This window comes from Trachymyrmex septentrionalis, unplaced genomic scaffold (assembly GCF_001594115.1).
Source record: "Trachymyrmex septentrionalis isolate Tsep2-gDNA-1 unplaced genomic scaffold, Tsep1.0 scaffold19, whole genome shotgun sequence".
NCBI lineage: Eukaryota > Metazoa > Arthropoda > Insecta > Hymenoptera > Formicidae > Trachymyrmex > Trachymyrmex septentrionalis.
The window spans coordinates 565,159-586,737 of NW_017305071.1; the positions used below are offsets into that span (position 1 = coordinate 565,159).

The 21,579-nt window shown below is 34.6% G+C and overlaps 2 protein-coding genes across 4 annotated transcripts in view; both read right to left on the reverse strand.

Moving 5' to 3' along the window:
- Positions 1–1,511: 1,511 nt before the first annotated feature.
- LOC108746899 (cytoskeleton-associated protein 5) lies at positions 1,512–13,450 on the reverse strand. 3 transcript variants are annotated; one of them, XM_018483984.1, is made up of 23 exons: positions 13,117–13,450; positions 12,512–12,579; positions 10,223–12,106; positions 9,793–10,063; positions 9,149–9,694; positions 8,332–8,762; positions 8,018–8,164; positions 7,568–7,840; positions 7,108–7,311; positions 6,891–7,026; positions 6,609–6,802; positions 6,334–6,530; positions 6,008–6,148; positions 5,339–5,518; positions 5,021–5,183; positions 4,610–4,768; positions 4,208–4,395; positions 3,968–4,130; positions 3,575–3,748; positions 3,281–3,427; positions 2,884–3,058; positions 2,498–2,652; positions 1,512–2,274 (listed from the first exon to the last, which is right to left on the reverse strand). In XM_018483984.1, exons 2-22 carry the CDS (start codon positions 12,566–12,568, stop codon positions 2,525–2,527), a joined length of 5,958 nt encoding a protein of 1,985 aa, XP_018339486.1. In that variant the 5' UTR covers positions 12,569–12,579; positions 13,117–13,450; the 3' UTR covers positions 1,512–2,274; positions 2,498–2,524. The 3 variants fall into 3 exon arrangements, with proteins under 3 accessions (XP_018339486.1, XP_018339485.1, XP_018339487.1); XM_018483983.1 differs by having other exon boundaries at positions 1,512–2,652; positions 13,225–13,450; XM_018483985.1 differs by lacking the exon at positions 6,008–6,148 and having other exon boundaries at positions 1,512–2,652.
- Positions 13,451–18,715: 5,265 nt separating this feature from the next.
- LOC108746949 (high mobility group protein DSP1) overlaps positions 18,716–21,579 on the reverse strand; it is a 10,880-nt gene continuing 8,016 nt past the window's right edge. The window contains exons 4-7 of the mRNA XM_018484088.1: positions 20,943–21,161; positions 20,084–20,247; positions 19,521–19,695; positions 18,716–19,283 (exon numbers count right to left, since the gene is read on the reverse strand). Of these exons, the coding sequence (XP_018339590.1) occupies positions 19,161–19,283; positions 19,521–19,695; positions 20,084–20,247; positions 20,943–21,161 (681 nt within the window). The 3' untranslated portion in view covers positions 18,716–19,160. The remainder of the gene's footprint in view (positions 19,284–19,520; positions 19,696–20,083; positions 20,248–20,942; positions 21,162–21,579) is intronic.

Here is a 21,579-nt window from a genome sequence, read left to right on the forward strand (position 1 = left end):
ATTTGATGAAACAAAAAAATGTGACAAAAGGAATATTCGTTTTTCAATGGAACAAAATTTCTACAAAAATACAGTTGTAAATAGAATATTTCTACACCAAACAATGATAAATACATACAATTATAAAGCAGTAAAGTTATTTTGAAAAATCTATTTTATATTATAAAAGAAATTTTTGATGTGGAAATATAAATAAATATTGTAAAATAGACAGTACAAATACAGAATCGTTACGAATGAAAATCGTGTTATATGAATTTCCAGTGTTTTACATTTTCACAAATTTACTCTCGAAAAATTAGAAATATTTCAGAGAAATTAGAACACACTTTTATAAAATATCGTGCTTTAATATATGTTGAAATTAAAAATCAAAACTGAAATCTTCGAAATCTAACTCGATAGTGTCGAATATTATAGACGTGTTGTAAAGGAAAAATTCATATTGTGTATTTATATTTTGTCGGACATATCAGCTTTGTCGAATATAATTTTATTAGTGCATGTATATACATGAGTTCTATTTACACTACAGAATAAGTCTTCAGGAAAAGCGGTAAGTTCTCAAATACAGCAACTTCGAGTCGTGAGGTTTTCAGATAGTAAAGTAGATTCTATTTTTTCCTTTTTATATATATTATTAACTACGTTCCCTTTGTTATTTTTTTTCTCTGCATCGATAATATTAGAAAGGTAAATACGCTTTCCACGTCGTCAAGCCACAAAAATCTCGTAACTTAAAAACTTTGTTAATCACAAGTACCTATAGCAATGTTTCGTAAACAGAGAGAAAAATTGCAATGTCAATCATAATTTACATATGCGTTTTATAATGCAGCAATTAATAATTTAATCTATGGTAAAAAGTTAAATTTAATAATCGCGCGATATTGATTAATTCGTGTAAATTTTCTATAAGTATTCTCTCTGTAAACACTGTGTTTATAAAATTAATTTTATTTTCATAATTGATACCAATCAAATCGCACAGGACAATTTTTCGAAGTAAAATTATCAACACTAGAATATGTATTCAAAGTATTTCAAGTAGACAATATCCTCTTTATTCTGAAAGACATGAAATTCTGTTTTTGAGTTATGAGCTTCTTACGGCTCAACGTCGTTTTTTTTTTATTATATCGAATAATAAACATCGAGGTGTCGATGCTGATATAACTATTATTTTTTTATCCATAAATACTAACTCGAGTATGACATTTTGCGTCTTAATAGATAGGATAAATCGCTGTTATCTCCGCGAAACCTCCTGTCTTTATCTTTCATATAAAAAGGCTGGTATGAAAAAAATATCTATATAATAAATAAATATCTGTCTAATATTTAAGCCTCAACAAGCACCAAATTTTTTTGAATTATATGATATGTATATAATCTCTTGAAGAATATTAAAAAATGAGACTTTTATAAATAATCACCTCTTTTTTATATTTTATTATTAATTATATAATATTTTTTTATACGACAAAAATCAAAAAAATTATATTGTTTTCTGTCTAAAATTAATAATGCATCACATTGAACATCGCGCACATAGATTATATCAAGTCCATATATTGTCTATCCGTTTGTATCTTTTTTTTTTTTCAAATGCAACTTTCGGAGATTGGATGATACGGAAGTCCAGATAATGTTTTAAAGAATGATATATTATTATTCTAAAATTATTTTAATATCTCTGCTAGATTAATTGTACCTCGCCGATTAAAACTATACACTGAATTCTGTGCCAATAATTTTCTTTAAGAATGGCATAGAAATCGCTCAGCACGCATATCACGTACGAGATGGGTTTATTTATTTTATCATAGCATTTCGTTTGTCATATCAAGAAATTTATTTTCATCGCGATGGAGGTTTTGCGAAAACAACGACGATATGGTGATTATGAATCTAATCGAGTTTAAATAGAACAAATTTATTTAGAAAACAGCATAAAAAAATACTAAGTTAAACAATGTAAAATTAAATTATGCTACGACATGAGTGACGCTCGAATCGTGCAAGTTTCGTATACTTATACATGTACTATTATATGATCGACCTTACATAATTAGTAACATTAATATTAACTATACATAACTGTTGTGGAAGAAACAAAACATTATTAGCATGCGCGCATCGTCGTTACATTATATAAAATGTAACATTGCTACAATTAGAACGCAGGATCGTTACGATGTTCGATGTAGCACGTGTCTGATGGTGCAGCTATACTATTTCTTACGATTCGCGGTCGCTAAAGTTCTCTGTTAACTATGCAAATCATTTAAATTAATTCACTGAGAGCAAATAATCGGACTATGTCTCGAAGAAATCGGAGATTCGTACGCAAAGCGATTAATGATTCATCTCAATGGAAAATCAGCGGTGGAGAATACCATAGGATTAAACATTTCGAAAGACACGAATAAATAAGTCGGACAAATATGCATCATCTTACACATACATGTATATATGTATCGTGTGTCCCGCTTACCTAATTAATAAACTTATACTGGATCATTCATGGTGGATTCGGCTGGGAGGAGGTCATTCTACTTTGTGCTTCAAGGGCTCGAAGTTTCTCGAGCCTGTACATTGGATCCATGAGGTCCTTCTCATCAGCAACCGCGGCTGAAGACTCTGTGGTTTCTGTATCATTTATTTTACATGTGACTAAATAATTAAAGACAATGTTATTTTGTGCGTGATTACATTGCATGTGAAACGGATTTCAATGTTTGAACGAAGATCGTGGATTTTTATCTATTTTTATCAGAAAAAATATATCCATATTAAACTGACAAGACGAAAGAGCAAGTTGTTTTGTTAACCAACTCTTTTATGCTCACGAAATTGAAAAATTCAACTGACGCTACTTACCCATAGAGTACTGATTGTTAGCTTGCGACAAAATAGTTTGATTTTTTCGCGCCTGATCGATCTCCCTTAATCCCTGTTCTATGAAGTCTTGGAAGAATTGATGAGATTTGACCAGAAATGGTTGTACGTCAGCCTCCGGATATTGAAGTTTGAAATCGTATAACTGCACTAGGCCCTACAAAAATACGATCAAATGGCTAAAAGTATATTTTAAATTGCAAAAACGTCATTAAAAACCTTAAGAATGTATAAGAACAATATGAAGCATTTTAAAATACGACAAAATAAATAAAAAAAAAAATTAATAATTTTCGCAAATATTTAATAATTTTCACAACTGGAATATTTTTTGTTTTATTTATAAAAAAGACTTTTTTAGTTGCACATAAATATATACCTCTTGCATTTGTTCTTTTGATCCGATTTTCTTGAATATTTCTGCCAGTTGCTGACGAGTAGACTTGGACAAATGTTTTGGCGTCCTTCCCACATTATTCGATTTTGGTGTCACTTTTGCTGCATTAATCTCATCTGGCTTAAGACTCTATTGCGATAAATATCGTTAATTACTTTCTGATATGTATAATTTAATACGTATATAGTGCTAATATCTTATATCAACGCGATATGACTATATTTAAATACTTGAAAATCAATGTACTTATATATATATATATAAAACACAACTAACCGCAATTAATCTTATTAAGTAAGCGTGCAACTCAGATTCATTTGTATTGTTTATTAGCGTCAAATGATTAAGTATCGAACTGCCTTTCACCCTGGTCATACTGTGAAGAACCGTCTTGACTGTTCGTAGCGGAGTATCGGACTTTCGTTTCTTCCACCACGTAGTAGGATAATCCTACATACAAAAAAGAACATATATATACATAGAATGTACAAAATGATATCACACTGAAATATTTAAGACACAGTAAAAAAAATAATTGCAACATTTAACTTTTTAATAGCCCGTATAAGTTGCAAAATATAACAATAGCAATCTTTCTTGTATATATTCTCACTTACTTTAAATAATTGGTCATTATATACATAGAATATTATTAAAAAATTACCCCACCTTAAGAAAACGATGCACTTCCAAGAGTATTGTATCGTAATCTAAATCAGCGGCCCAATTCGACATTGTTTTCACGATTTTCCATAAACATTTCATCACTAATTCCTCGTATTTTGAAGGAACATTTGATTCAGCACAGGAATGAAGCAGTTTGATTAATACACTATAAACAAACATAATAAATAAAGTACAAAAAAATTAAAATAAATAATAAATATGTTATTGTCTCATAAATCATACCATATGATGGTGGTGTGATTAGAATTGTCAATAATTTTCACCATGATGTTATTGATCACCCTGTAATACGCTCCAGCCTGATGCAAATGTTCCAACTTGTTTTCGGCCAACAAACTTATCATCTGATCTACTAATTCTTTTAAATGTATGAAAGGAACATTTTTTCCAAGAAATCCAGTGTCATAAAACTAAAACAAAAGTTTTTGAAACAGCTGATTAAAATTAAATTTTTTATGAAAGTCTCTAATTTAAATTTCTTATTAAATCCCTTTAAAAAAATATTTTGACAGACATATGTCTTTTTATCAAAAATTAAACTTTATATATTTTTAATGTATATTAAATCTCTTATTGAAATATATAATCTATAAAATAATATGATCGTGAAGCAATTGCACTCACCACGAGTATAACCAGAAATGTGTTTCTGAAACCCCTCGACACATCTGCATTTTCTTGTCGTAATGGATACGTTTGTAATAATTTCAGTTGCATGTTTATCGATCCAATGAATTTATCCTCCCTGGATTGCAAGCTGACCGCTTGATGAGACTTTAATAACTGTAATAAAAGAAAACTAATATATATGCACATATTATACAGGCATTCAAAATATAAAATTTTGCATTTTTAAAAAGTTTCTTTAATCGATTTCTTCCACAGAAAAAAAATTCTTAAAAAGTTGATAATTTTAATTATACCTCCACGCCAAGAATTTGGATGAAATCACGATAATTAAAAGCTACGTATTAAAAAAAATTTTTTAATATTTGTATATTTTTAATATATTCGAACAAAAAAGTAAATACAAACGTTTTCTATTGCATTCATGGACTGTATTGCAGTGGGTAAATCCATACTGGCCATAGACAAAATGTTACGTTCGAGTGTCTCATCTTTACTGCTAGCAGTAGTAGGAGATACAGCGGACGATAATTTTGACACTAATAATTTCGGTGGCGAAATTGGTATCATTCTGAAAAGTAGAAAATCAAAAATTTATTAATACCTAATAAATTACAATAATAAACATTAATAATTTAAATAAAATAAATTATTTGGTTTGTGCCATAGTTGTTGTGCATAGTTTAATTATATTAATAATTCATTATTTTATTAAGCTTAACTTACTGTGTTTTGGGTGGGTTCAACACATTAACTGGAGGCTCGTTCAAATCTGACAAGCTGGGTTCCGCTAATATCGGATTACGATATTTCACTGGGGCACTCAATTCAATTCTCTGCAGAAATTCCATGTCTAATCCGAAGGGACCCGAAGGAATCTTTGGTTGCATCGATGTAGGAGAATTTCTAGAAAATAAATGCATTGTATATAGATGTCGACAGAATTTTTGAAATTTGAAGGAATAAACACACATCACAAATCAGATCAAATACACTACTACTTGAATACAAATTGTAGTTGATTAAAGATATCAAATATTACAGCAATCTAAAAAGTAAAAAATATTTTCAATTTACGTTAATGTAAATAGATTATCATGCTATTAAGTATTATTTATTATTTCATTGCTAATTAAATCTGTAGATTCCTTTTGCATTTTCTGTTTCTGAAACGAAACAGATGACACATTCAAGCATATTAAAGAAGAGAAAAGAGAAAGCAAATTAAAACGTAGAAAATGGAACTGAAAGAAACAGATATATAAATGACAATATATTCGACAATAGACGAGATATTGCACGCAGGATGCACGATGACATTCCGCGATATTTCCCAGCACCATGTCATTAGAGCGCGTCACAAAGTTGTGTAAATCAACAAAAGAAGTAACAAACGTTTTCGAATCATCTCGATTGGAAAGATGATTTTGTGTATCAGTTTCATGATTGCTGATATTTTCCTGGTCCGATTTTGAAGAAGACTCAGAAGGCACTTGCTCATCCTCATTATTGTGTGTAGTGCTTGTGACACATGCCCTGCGGATATGTTAAAAGCGAAGGACGTGCGAACATGAATTACTTGGAGATAAAAAAAATATTAGAAAAAAATTCCATAAGAAAATATTATAGAAAAAATAAAAACATGGTTAAAAAAGATTATTATTCTGTCAAACAATTAGCACGATAAAAATTTCGTAATATCACATGTAAAAATAACTCACAGCTCTGGTACTGCCTCCATTGGCTCGGCAATCTCTTCCTGCTCCTCTTCGTAATCCGCCTCCATGTCATCCGTCACCGGACTGGTGGTTGCAATCGCTGGCGTAGAGAGTCTAGTAGTGGATGCAGATTTTATGGGTCTATTCTTTGCAGCTCTCTTGATTCTTTCGTCCAACAGAGACTTATCTTTCTCCGATATCTGTATACAGCAAAAAATATAATTGACTTATATTTCCTTTTCTTGTATTAATGGTATTAATTAATTTAACTTGCTTACCTGGCCAATGAGCTTGAATATACGTTCCCCTTGAAGGAAGTAGGCCTGAACGATGCAGTTCAGCGCGGCATTACGAACGGAATTGTCACGATCTGCTATCTGCTTCGCAACTTCCTTCAATGCCGCAGATGGGGTGGGTTGACAAACAGAAACTCCATAATTCTCAATTAGCGATCCTAATTGATCCAAGCATTCTGCAAGCGCCAACACGTTTTTCATTTAACACGTTTACATATTATTTTCATAACATTTTATATAAATATGGAGAATCAGATCGTCTACCTGTTCGCTGTCGAGCATTCTTTGACTTTAAGCCCTCCATTACATATGAGAATAATTTGCTCACAGGATATACAAGAGCTATTTGCTTGAATAAAGCTCGCACACCATTACGCACAGCATCCTTTGGGTCGCCTATCTATTGATTAATATGGCATATATAATGTTATAGGTAAAAAAAAAAGAAAAAAAGAGGAATAATACAAAATTGATGACATACTTTGATAATGAGATAAGGGATAAATGACGCTGCTTCAGTTTCCAACATGTGATATTGGTCTTCAGTTAACATATTAAAGACCAATTGTAAGTAATCCAATCCTTTCAAAAGTACCGACGGATTAGTGTCGAAAAATCGCAATGTCAACCATTTGAGAATGAGATCCAGGTTAGACACTAATGCTTTACTATTTCCAGGAAGATCCTGATAAAAATAATATAAACAAGAATCGATATTGTATATTAAACATATATATATTTTATAAACATTATTAAGATAAAAAATATTTTCCAAAATTTTATTAATTTTTGAAATGCCACCAATTTATGTAATTTAATATAAATGATTTATTTATAATATATAATACAATTAAATTAACGTTAGTAAAGTTTATCAAGGAGAAAGAATATTAAGTATTGATTTTTTTCCTATACATGTTTTGATTCATACATATACTTACCTCGGTGAGTGCTTCGATAGCCTTGAGATGATATCGAAAATCGGAATGAAACATGTTTGCTCTCAAAGTCTTATTGACGTTTGCAGTGGTCATAAGATCTTTCAAAAGCTCAACAAACTCTTCTCTGGGTGCAGTAAAATTCCATTTGAGCACTTTCAATTTCTGTTCGTCAATCACACGTTGATGTTTCAGGTTGTTGACCACCAACAGAGGACTGGTATCAACGTCATCATCTTTTTTGCGAGCGCTGCCCGGTTTGGATGAAGCGCCCTTCTGGAACAATGTACGATTAACGATACATCGAAAAACAGAAAAAAGTCATTATAAAAATATTTTAATAGAATTAAATTTTTATGAGAGAAAGAGAGAGAAAGAAAGAGAGAGGAGAGAGAATATTAATTCACACAAATTTAATTCATCAGACCATGTATGTATATTTAATTTTATTACCGATTTAACAGCTTTTACTACTTTTGCACCCTTCGCGCCATTCTTCTGGATATTGTCATCTGACGGTTCTTTCTTAGGAAGAGGCTTTATGGGTAAACTAGGACGAGCTTTGTCCAATGCAGCAATTACCACTGTTCTCGATCCGGGCTGCAAAAATTATATAATTTCAAATTGCAATATATTTTATCATCATAAGCAATATTATTCATTATGTTAAATTAATTAATGATAGACAAGTAAAATTATTAAATTTTACTTATACAAATCATTAAAAAATCTATATATAAGAAATATTCTGTAATTCACACAAATACCTTCAATTTTTCGGTATTTCTAACCATCGCTTCGTAAGAGAGATGAATCATGAAGCCGAGAACAGCTTCCTGAGCGTTCTTTCGTACGTCCGAGTTACGATCCTCTAGATTAGCATATAAATAAGGAAGGCACACGAAAAGCTCTTCCTTGGGAATCTGTTTCACCGGGATCGAGGGCAATTTCTGTGCCAGCCAACTCCATAGTTCAGATCGTAACATCGGCGAACCTGCCTTCAATGCATCGCCTATTATCTCGCCGTCAAAGAATTCTTTATAGCCGCACTGATCTCCCCATGTATTGATACAGGAAGTCGCAGCTACTCTAATCCAATTTTTACTGTCACCTAGACATTGCAAAAATCCGGGAAACAGAGCACGAACGTGCTGCTTCACTGGTGATCCAATAGCCGTCGCCAACGTTTCGCATATACCTAGAATATATTTGGACAAAATGTAATAAAACTATTGATTATTGATTGCAATTAAAAAATAAAATTTTAAGAACTATCGAGCTATATACTATCGAACTATATACTGCTAAATAATAATTTACTGCTAAATTATATTTAGCAGTATAGTAGCAAGATATTTTTTTCTAGATTATAATTAGTTTAATTTAAACAATTTTCTACCACACATACATATGTATATATAGAGAAAAGCAGTTCAATGATATTAATTATAAATTACAAAACCCATTTATGAATAATTAATTTCAATGATAATTATCAATAATTGCGATTATTTCATTAATATGTATATACATTAATTATTCAATTAATAATAAATAATGGCTAAGTTAACATAAATTACTGACCTAGAGCTGCTTGTGCAATCTTGCTATTGCTATCCACGAGACGAAGAGCCAATCCCTGCGGCAAATCGCCGACAGTCGGTTTAATAAATCTGGCTTCGCTAAGCAAGGTGTTCACCTTCTGCAACGCTTCGTTACGCACTTTCCAGTTCTTATCGGCCAATTCGGCTAGCAACGCTTCGGTAATTTGCGCGTTGATGTCAACGCGAGGAATTAATTCATTGAGATCCGGTTCGCTGCCGTCTGCTTTCTTCTCTGATGACTCTTCCACGTCCTCCTCTTCATCCTCGATTTTCATAGTGTTGGCCTTTCTGGCCTTGGCGCCGCGAATAGGTGCCGGTGGCGTTTCGCCGTTACGCTTCTCGCATTCTTGCTCGATTTGTTGTCGTAGTGCAAGTTTTTCATTGTCAAAGTATGTCAATAACGGTTTGCCCATGTAAAGATACAAAGTGCCCAGCAAAGTTACAGCAGCTGTGCGCACACTGGGATTCGTAGCCGCTACTGCCTTCTTGATGTTCTCAATGATGGACTTGATGTTAAGACCACAACCTAAGATATTTGGACAAATTAAAAATATTGATATTTTCTGTGTATATTTTATTTATTTACAATTAATATTATAGCAAGTAAATAAAAATAATACAAACCGAACTCCGTGATTCCCCGACACAACCACAACAGTGTCTCCTGCTGTACTTTAGGGTTCTTCTGATTGAATGCAAACGCCACTACCTCGTCCGCTATATATTCAAAACTTGTAGCCTCAGCAATCGTTAACAAAGTTTCGATGGCGATCGAACTATTCTTCGCGTCTGCAAGTTTTTCTGCAATGTCCATGAGGCAATACTCGGCCACGGTGGCTGTGAAGGGATGATTTTCCGCCAGATATTTTACAATCTCTATGCGTAGTTTCAACACCTTAAAGCAGAAATTAAATTAGATTTCATACACTATACAAATATTTTTGTTTTTTATAATTAAAATGAAAGTTAAAAGTCTCAACTCTAAATTAAAATATGTAAATCAAATTTATTATTAATATCGAATAATATTATATAATCTCAATCCTATCCTTACTTGGAAATTTGTATCCTTAAAGCCAGGCTTCTTCGCCAAAGTTCGTACGATCACCTGGGTTGGCACCTCCGCCGAATTCATTGTCTTGATGGTATCTGACAATTGCGTAACCGCCGATAGACGCGTTTTCCAATTGCTATCTACAAGACCGGTGATTATTTCGGCTGGCAAAAGCTGTGCCGCCATCTCCTCGATCTCTTCTGGACTGTAATTCCTCTCCATCTGTACCGCTTTCTTTGGTGCCAGATTCGTGAGTGACGAGGCACTGCCGGGTTTCTTTATTGCTGATTTCTTTCCGATCGCAATACCAGTATTCGGTCTCTTCGCAGAACTCGATTTGCTGTTCTTCAAATTCTCTTTGTTCGCCTTATTCGTCCGTTGCGATTCTATTTTGGCCGGAGCGGTGTTGGGTCGCTCCTGTTTTACTTTAACGACTATTACTGCCTTATCGGCACACTCTTTGATCTTCGTCATTTTCAGATTATCAATATCTGTTAGGAATGGCATCATTGATTTCTCGCCAATCAGTTTCATCGCCGTGCCAAGCGCTTCCGCCGAATTATCGCGTACTGTTGGATCCGGCTCGTTGAGCGTCTTCAGCAACATGCCGGTATAAGATTTAAGTAGCTTCTTGTTGAGATTCGCAGGTGGTGTATGTGTGAAACATCGGGCCAGGTACGCAGCTGTCTCGGCTTTCACGGCCGGGTTTTTGTTCTCCAAAGCAGCTAGAGAGTCTTCGAGAATGAGATCGATGCTCATGCTCTGGTAAATGGCATCAGCAGCCTCCCGTAATACCTGTACCACTGTCTGCTTCTTTTCGCGAAACTTTTCCAGAATGGCAGGCAAACAAGCGGCGGCATAAGGTTGAAATCGTTTCTTTAAACCTGCAGCTAGACCAGCCAGACACTTCCCCGCTAGCGTGACTACTAGCACATTGGTATCCTTCGAGATAATTTTCTTCAAGGACTTCACTACGTCACCGTAGTCTCCGTTCTCTAGTTTTGTATTTTTAACAAGCGCTTCAAGCGCCTCCAGCGCTTCCTTTCGCTCCTGCCACTTCTTCGCCTCAATTTTCTCATAGAAGTCCTTCGGTAGCTTTGATAGGATGTCTACAGGCGTCATTAGCTCGTACGGATCGACGTCCGGAATCGAAGCACCATCTGCATCTTCATTGTCATCCTCGCCATTATCGCTTACCGCTGCTGAATCGCTACTATTGCCCATTTTTTTTGGCTTTTGGGAGCGTAGATAGCGCGTAGGTACCACCTTCTCATCGCCAAGATTACTAAACTCTGCCTCAAGCTCTGTAATGTGCACCGGTTTCAATGTGTTCAACTGCTGCTTCAAGCGATCGCCTACCCATCGATACATTTCCACTACCATGGCTTTGCCTTCCTCCCGTACCATCTTATCCCTATCTTCCAGGAAGTTCGCTATCTTTTTCATTAGTGGCTTTATATTAATTACTTTGGGTCCAAATTCCTTGAGCGCCAGCGTCAAGGTAGCAATGCACGCCGAAACGATCTTCGGATTCTTCGCCTCGGTGCCCTTTAGCAGCTCTTCCTGTACTGCCTCGTGCTTTTCAATCTCAATATACATCAGAGTAATCTGTACAGCTAGTTCCTTCGTCTTGGCTTTAGGTGCAGCGATACATTTGGACACGATACCATTCATCACCTCAATAACTATCTTGCCAGCAACTGCAGCATTCTCGATGAAAGCCAGAGTTGCTTCCAGTCCCTTCTCTTGCGCAGCCGCGTTACTATCCAGCACGAATTTCTTGATGAAACCTATGTACTTGTTCCATTCTGGCGACTTCTCATCGTCGATGCACTGGAATGTCTTCACACACTCTTCATATCCATGCAAACGTGCTCGCCAAGACTGCAATATCATATAAAGAATATTACTTATTTAATTTAACGTTCACCCTACTCTAAGGATATTACATCATTGTGAGTAAAATATTTAACACTAGTACAGTATACAGTAACATTGTCCTTAAATAAAAACTTTTTATGCATTTATATACACATTAAAAATCATAAATTGTTAATTACAATTATCACAAGTTTGTAATAAGTTCATTAAAATAATTAAAACTAATAAAACTGCAAATCTAAATTCTGTCTTTTGTTACTGAATTAGTACTTGTTGTTTAAAATCAAATAAATACAATATATACAAAGTTTGGTGAAAGCAAGATAGAAAGTTTCAGTGCAGTGACAAATAACAAAAATTTCTGAAATAGCAAAAAGTAGTACAAATGCATTTAAATGTGGTAAGTACCTTGTGCGCACAGCGCTCCTCCAGAGGCAATTTCATGTACTCTGTGTCCTGCTCCATGATTGATTATCCTGAAAGAATGATTCATTTGGAATATCCCTTTCCTCATAACATACTAATATAAAGAATATATTTATACATATTTCCTTTTATATACAATAAAGTATTGACAATTCAAAATAAACATACAAATATACAATTTTGCAATAAATAGATTTGACACACACTTCAATTATGATGCATAAAAAAATGACATTGAATTAAACAATCAGATTTCATAAAGAATCTCAAGTAGCAAATTTAACAAGGATTCTTTATAAACTCTTTCCGAAATTAAGTTGACAATTTGAGGACAAGAGTAACATCATATAAAATTGACTCTCTCTTTAATACTCACGCATTTGATTATTTGCTAGAGAAATGATTATGCATTACAATTGAAGTATCAAATCTATTTATTGTAAAATTGTATATTTACATATATGAATTATCAATACTTTACTGATATAACATGTAGTAAGTAGATCCTGTATATTAATGTGATGTTACTTTGACGAAAGGATATTTGAAATCAGAGTCAGAGACGATTAAAAGATACTTCAGAATACCTGTCGGCGAGTATCGTCACTGGCGAAACAGCCGAGAAAGGAGTTCGAGCCTCGGCGCCGAATGTCGACACCGCGATTCGACGGACGGTCCCTCGTCGTCGTGCTTATCTAGTAGTAGAGTAACGGCATCGAAGTCGACGGATAGAAGACCAAAACGCGCGACGTCCTGACGAACGCGCGTCAAAACGAGAGGTCCAACACCGAGCGCAAGCCGGACGACCGCTTTCACGACTCTTTCATGCGGCCATTAAATCCCTCGCGTCGGATTTTCAAATGTATATACCCCTTGTAACTGTCAAAAAAGCACGCAACAAAAAGGTGATGTGTATCTAGAACGGCGAAACGAACTCCCGGTGAGCCGTTCGATGCGATGATAGCTCGATGTCGCGCCGATAGGTGGCGCGAAACGTATTCGCTAAAAGTGCATTTTCATAAGCCACTCAAATCGGCCGTTTCAGCGGCAAATAGAATCACGTGATCAAAATTGACGAATACCAAGCGTCAGTTTTGATCACGTGGTCTTTTTTGTCGCCGAACGATTTGACGGTTCGCGGCGCAAAAATTTGCACTAAGCATCTTCGTTTTCTTTTCAATGCCTAGATATATTATTTATTTCGCTTTAAATGCAAATATTTTTGGAATTTTAAGCGAACAAACCTTAAAGGCGCATCTACACGGTGAGCTGTTTGTCGTGTCCGCACTTTCTACACTCGGATCTTTTGCTCTTCTTTTCTCCGGCACCTGAATTTATATATCGATTTCATTTTAAATGCGGAAAATACTAGAGAGTGCAACGAACTAGACTTGCATTTATTGACTGCATTTTCCTTTTAGCACACATATATATGTACAATATATGTCTACATAACCTTTATTAGAAAATCACTCGCAAAATTGCTGTACACAATTGTATGTACATTTTGCTTTTATCGCATAAAATATGTTTTACATCTTGCGTGGACGTCAAGGAATCGTCCGCCTACATTTTATTATACAGAATTTATTATTATTTATTTCATTATACAGAAAATTGTAAAACACGGTTGATTTTCTTATTTTTTTTGTTTTGTATATGAAAATGTAAAGATGCCTCGAAGAAAAAAGTATTTTGCCGAATGTGTGAAGCTATAAATAAAAATTACCAAGTCATTGTAATTAATATCGCGTATCGCGATATTAAAATATAGTACATAATTATTTTAGACTGGATTAGAATTAATTAAATAATCCAAATAATAAGGATACATCGTGTAAAATTCTGCATGTATAGACATCTTTCACAAATATCCACATTAATTTTTTGAAAATTTTTTTTCACAATAAAAGTGATTATTTTTTTTTTCCACGGTAAATGTAAAACGAATATTGCAGAGCTGATTGCATTTATATTAAAATTATAAAATTTATATTATGATTATTTATGTGGAATCCGCTTAAATACTCAAAGAGAAGGTACAAAAATTTATCAAATTCATATCGTCCAATTTCAATTTAAGCCGATTTACATGTCGCAAAAAATTAATTTATTTTTAATTATCTTCGAATACAAATATAAGAGAAATTTTTCTCTGAAAATTTTTTTTCTCTGGTTCTCGAATCCTCGGCACGTTGAAAATTTGTCATTTCTGATGTACTTTCAATTTCGGCAAGATAAAAACGAATAGTGAAAATATATATGTATTTCCTTAATTGAATTCGTTCGATTGCACAGCTTTGGAAAATGGAGTCGCCAGAAGGAAGAAGAGCCGTCGTCGAGAGAGAGAGAGAGAGAGAGAGAGAGAGATGTATCCAGTTAAAAGTTTATTTATCCCTAAGAGATATACAAAACAAACATTTCTTCTCGTGTAACTATCATAATTCCCCTAGCAATATAACACAGGAAATTCATGTCATGATCCTTTTTCGAAATATTTCCGCATCTTTTTTTCTTCTTTTTTTCCTTTTTTCCCCCCCTTTATTCGTCCGACCGTTCTCTCCATGGAACGGATACCGCGTCTCACACAATTTCAGTATCAGTTACAATCCGCTCACTTTTTTTTCGTTCTCTTTTATAACCAGCTATACGTTAAAATTATGCACATCTGCAAATCAGTATTAAAATATTACAATTTGATATTTTACAGTCGTTTGTTATCCGCGTTCTCTAACTCCCTCTAAAAAACAGGTTTTTTTTTCGCACGTTTTGCTCATCAATTGTTAAAATCCGTATCTTTTGCCATCTTTTTTTTTTCTTTTTTTTTTTCATTTTACGTCGAGACAATGTGCTCCGGGGAGGGGAGGGAAAGGGAACGGGAGGCGGGGGAGAGACGAAGAGAGATTTTTAAACGTCCTTGAGAAAAGTGACGATAAATTTTCCAATCCGCTGTCAAATATATGTGTATCCAGGGTGCAAGTGTGTCAAATCTCAATCATAAGAAAGCCTCTAAAAATTTATATAGAAACACACGAGTGTAAATGTACATATAAACACATATATTTTTACATGTTCATATGTATATTCATCTCGGCATCATTCAACGACGAAGAGAAGAAGAAGAAACTAGTGAAATCCTATTTCTGTTTTTCTTTTCATCGTTCTTTTCACTTATTATCGGTTACTCGACTCCTCTCTCAGTCCCCTCTCTAATCCCGAATACGATTAGAATCACTGTACACGCTATAGGATCTAGGAATGTTAATATTACAAGAAACCACAATAATTTATTATAATACAGCCTGCTGTACACCAGATGACTCGAGGCAGTACAAGACAGAGAAAACGCCTTTTCTTCGCGGGGAGCTTATCTCCTATTAATCCGATCACTCCCGGGAATATGATTTAACGAAGGAAACGGCGGTTATTATATCATTCACATGAGTCTCGAGACGAGAGATTTGAACGTATTACCCTTTTACTACTTTTTATTTTTTTTTTTTCCAGTGAGTTAAAAACGAATGTGAGAGGGAGAATGGCGATGGCAAGGGGCAGGGACCACTTCAGTGTTGGGCTAAGAAGAAAAAAAAAACAGAGAGAGAAAGAGAGAGAAAAGGTCAAACGAAGAAGAAAGTACAGAATATCTTTTACGGTACATTAATAGCCAATTCGGCACTGACTCCGCTCTAATGCTGCCCTGATATGGTGCGAGTGCAAAACCACTTTAGTGCTATGCCAAATTGCACTTGTTAGAAATATTTGCACGTCAGTGCAATATTTTTTGAACTCGTTCAGTTCATTCGGTTGATCCGAATATAATTTCAGCACTATATTGGGCTCAGTTTTTATTTGCCATGATAATATGAATATGACAATCTTAACGCACCGAGACAGTGCGCACAAACCGAATGCGTGGCAACGCATTAACTGAAAAAGTTATTTAAGCATTCAGTGCTCACTAGTGCGGTCTGCCGAATTCGCTATAAGACTACGATCGCACGAGAGTCGCGCGTCAATTTCAATATTATATTATGATGAACATTATTCGTCGTATCATCCGTTACTTTATTTTAACGCTCCTGCGACTGTAGCCTTAAAGAAAAACAAAGAAATAAACATAATTCTGCTGGTATTATCAGTCAAATTTAAAGTTAATAAATAAACGTTAGAACGGACGTGGAGTTGCGGTCGAATTTATCGGACAAGAGACAAAATTTTGTTGGTTGCAGGCCGCCGGCAGCCTCGAAACAGCGCGAATGTCTACGATAAAAAATGGAATTTTGTTTTCGTGAATACAATAGTTCGTCGTTTTTGATAAACAAGCATTAGAACTTGGCGCAGGGATACCGCTGCTCCACAAGAATATCATGCTACTAATTTTGATTTAATATTAGGTCCCTGCACATGAAATGTCGATTTTATATATACATCAATGCATTTTTAATTTCTGAACAAGCATAAGATGCATATAAATTGTAAGAGAATTGAAAAAACTCAATTCAACATTCCTTAATAATTATTAAAGACGATCAATAAAAACGTTCACAAAATCGTAACCGAAAATACAGGAAACTTAAAGATAAAAAGATATAAAAAAAAATATATATATATATATTTCCAGTTTTATATATTCCGGACGTTAAATTTTGTATACACTTATTCATGTTTTTTCACACGATTCGTTCTAAGTATGTAGTCTACAATAAATCATTTCTAAATTATTCTTATAATTAATTCTTATTTTATCAAAAACCAATATAGAAATCATATAATTATAATAAAATAATGATAGAATTAAAGATAATGGTAATTGTAACACATTAACAATATCAATATTATTAATGTCCAATTGAAATATCTTTAAAATAGAAAAATATGATAAATTTCTCAATTTGTTCATGTATTTCCACAGTTTGAAAAAGCAATAATTATGGTCGTATTGTATTATGCTCGCGTATAAGAATTGTAAATATACATGATTCTGATTATTAAGAAGAGTTTCACTTTTTCAAAAGGTGACATCTCATATGCAACGATCTAATAGAGAAGCTGCGAGCTACATACACATGCATTCTCTTTCTCTCTCGCACACAGTTTCTCGATTCGCATCGTTTATCGGCTACGTAATTAAGGCTCAATCACATGGTGGCTCGTGGCTTGTAACACCGCCGTGTAATATCGAAAAAATTACATCGTACGCTAAAAAAGACGTAGAGAGTCGCCGGAAAATTCAAGTCTGCGTTAAGATACACGTATACTTAATTCTAAACGTACTTACAGCTACTACAAGAGACATGTGTGTATCTTGATAAAATCAATTATATATTCGCAAATATGCGTAAAGCGGCCCCATGCCCCATCACGCGCGCTCAACATGATCGATTTGCTAAAAATATACGAAAGAAAAAATGAAGCTTTCTGTACAAGGATATACAACAATTGTCTGCACATGCTGTGTGTGTGTGTGTGTGTGTGTTGTGTGTGTGTGTGTGTGTTGTGTGTGTGTGTGTGTGCGCGCGCGCGCGCGCGCACGTGTATGTATACGTGTTCATGCCATAACGACGCTGGCAACAAGTGAACAGAATTGAACTGAACTGGAATTGAAATGAACTAAGAGAAAGATCCCCAAAAGTATAGTACATGCTTGTCCAATCTGAACTCCGGAACTAAAACGCAAAGCCATCGACGCAAAAAAATTCAATGTGGGTAAGATTTCGGGGACTGTAAAGTTGATACGCATTTAAGTGACGCTTAACAATTTATTACAAGTCCTTTCCTAAAATCTTACATTGAATTTTTTTACGTCGATGGCTTTGCGTTTTGACTCTGGAGTTTAAATTGGACAGGCGTGGTATAGTATATTAATTTTGCAACGACACGCAATATAACTTGCCTCTCTCAAGAACGAGGATCTAAAACAGTGATCTCTTCCGTGCCAATGGCAATGTGTGAAAAAGACAATCGAAAAAGCATGATTTTTGCATATCGGAAAAAATCCAAAAGGACACATAAAAAGAATTACAACTATCTCCGATCCTCGTGCTAACGAGGCCGTCATTATCGTGGCGTTTCGTCATTAGTAAACTAAGCTACATAGCTCATAATTATAGCGTCGACGGAGCAAAAAGTCAACAATGATTGAGCCCCTGCGCCTTCCATCCGGATAGAGAAAGTATGGGCCTTGTCTTATCTCTTCCGTTTTTGTTTTTAATTCATGATTCTGATTTCTTTTTTCTTTATTATCTTCTGCTATCCTACTAGCCGCTTTACATCATCGTTACTATCAATATGTTAAAGTACAAATGTTCACTCACACAATGATCCTCGCTCGCTCATGCTCGCGCACCACTCATGCATACCAGTTTTTCCTTTTAAAATAATTACCATAATTAGCGCGGATTACTTTATCATTATCGTAAATAATCGGGGAAAGAATTAGGAGGTTGGTTGGTGGGGATTGTTGAAGAGCTTGGTTGATTGGTAGGTTGCTTGGTGGTTAGTTGCTTTGTTCTCCTAGTGATGGTGGTGTAAGTACGCTCACGCTAAGGTCAATGGTACGTACAGTAGGTGAGGTATGCTTTCAGGATGAAGGACACGGGGTGATAGATGAAGAAATTTCGACGTGCATCCGCTATTCGTCGTCTTCCTTCCATTCTTCTTCGCTGTCGCTTTTTATTGTAGTTTGGTTCGCCTGCGCACCTCCTACCATTGGGGCTCCGTCATTTTGCATTTTCTTTTTGTACGCGGTCATTTCCTGCGAGAGGAAAAGGTCTCACATTTATTTCAAAAATATTTGGATTTATCTTATAAATCCATTTAATAAAATCGATTTGAATTGTGCCAAAAGATATATTAATATATTCCGACATATACAGAAGACGTATATAGGAAAACCTATTACTTTTAGTTTCTGATTTTACATGGTTACAGTACAAGGTTAGGGGTCTTTAGTGGTTAAAAGCATAAGATTGATAAAATTTCAATACGTTACCCTTTCATATCGAGCTTTATCCTTTTCTGCCATAGCCTCGTATTTGGATTTGGTTTCGGGATCTGCGTCCGACCATTTCTTGCCTAATTCCTTAGCTATATCACCTACACCATATTCAGGATTCAGCATTTTGACCTTACCACGTTCATCGTTGCAGAACCAGAAGAAAGCAGACCTGATGAAATTAATCATGAAATATATCTACTGCTATTAAAAGGGTATCGTAATACGATAATATATTAAGCTAGCCTTTTTGTAGAAACTGAAAAAAATCATAATGTATAATTCGGAAATGATCTAAATTTGAATTTAGTTTTGAGAAATTGCTGTAAATTTAATTCTCAGAAAAATAATTATAACTTTATATTAAAAAATAATTTAAAAGTTGCAGGAAACGGATCATAAATTTCTCTAAAATGCGAGTAAAAGCTTAAAAAAAAAGGGTAAATTTTTATTTCCATTTAAATTTTAAAGTTTATTTTTCTCGTTGTATATTTAAATATTAATCAACGAATTTTTTTCCTCGAGCTCGAAATACATTATGTAAAAACATGAGGGCTTACAGCGATCTCTTGGGAGCATTGTGATCCTTAATGTGTTTACGTTTCTTGCCCCTGCCCTTATTTTCTCCCTTAGGCGGCGTATAATTCTGCATCTCCGTGTCGTATCTCTTCTTATCTTTCTCTGCCATTTCGTGGAAACGTTTCTTCTCGATGTCCGACATAGTCTACGACACATGCGGTATTCCGCCAATGTAGCGTTAGCGTTTTTAGTTGGTGTCACAGATCGAGCCACGTGCGATAAATGTTCAATTATTGAGAAAATAAGTGTTTCTAGACCGGTCCAGCATATTCTGTCGTCTACAGTCGCGTGCATGCGGGATAATGAATACTTTAAAAGACTCATTCTTTAATGACAACGTCACGATGCGAAGGATTTTTGCATGTATCGGTTAAATTTTCTTTATCAATAATCTCGATTCCGCTAAACAAGATGAAGATTGACGGTTTAACGAGGCGAGACGTGTCGGTTCGTAACTACGCGCTTAAATACTATACTGGCCGTTTACCGAGCACTACATATTTATTCAGAGGCCAAGATCAAAGTAGCTCTCGCGAATCCGCAGACCTTTAGACAGAAGAACATTACGTATCCCACTCTCTTGCTCGCACCTCGGGCTGTGAAACCACAACATACAAGGAAATCCAAGTATCATTCCTAAGTTAGTTCTTACATTTCTCTTGATCCTAGCATTTAGCAAATAGATCTATTAATCTATATTTCGAATTTATTTGCATTATATAGAATAAGATGTTAATATCAAAATTACTTATTTCTATAAAACATATTTATAACATTATATCTATAAAAATTCAATTTGCATAATGAACTGTAGGGAATAATTCTAAGAGAGAGTCTCACCTTCCACCTCATTGCACACTTTTTGGAGAATTCCCGGAAGACGATCTTTTCTTCGGGATGCTTCTTTTTATGTTCCTGACGACATGTCTGGACGAAGAACGCGTACGCTGTCATCCGTCCTCTTGGCTTCGAATCTTTTCCTCTCGGCATATTGTCCCGCTGCAGACTCTGAGCGTTATTTTGTTGAAGATTATTTTGCGGTATCTGCTGTATCGGGTGCTGAAATCCAAGCAAACGATCTACAATGTAAAACGCTGCCGCGGCAAACATCAAAAGACCTGTTAACGCCTTTAAAACAGCAAGCCCCGACAATTTCTACTCTTATACCAAAGAAGATTTCTGAGACGAAAATGCTTCTCTATATTTCGACATGAAAACAAAAAAAAAAAGACTCTAAATTCTCAAAATAGAAATCTTCCATTTAATATATTGAAAGAAGCTCTTAAATGCTAAAATAAAAAACTTCCACTTTCGCATCGGAAGAAATTTAAATTTAAAAATAGAAATGATCTATTTTTAAATTTTTTACGTGTCATAATTATTTATCTAGCTTTACATTAGAAGGAACATTTTACATTAAATCGTAAAATAGAGATTTTCTATTTTTAAATCTAGAAAAATTCATATATATATATAT

What these genes read in the sequence shown, in the direction of transcription:
- LOC108746899 (XM_018483983.1), bottom strand. Translation starts at nt 12,568, where the DNA reads ATGGAGCAGGACACAGAGTACATGAAATTGCCTCTGGAGGAGCGCTGT. An exon ending in TTAAGGATACAAATTTCCAA is followed by an intron (nt 10,064 to 10,222) that starts GTAAGGATAGGA and finishes TTCTGCTTTAAG; the next exon opens with GTGTTGAAACTACGCATAGA. An exon ending in TAACAATCAGTACTCTATGG is followed by an intron (nt 2,653 to 2,883) that starts GTAAGTAGCGTC and finishes TAAATGATACAG; the next exon opens with AAACCACAGAGTCTTCAGCC.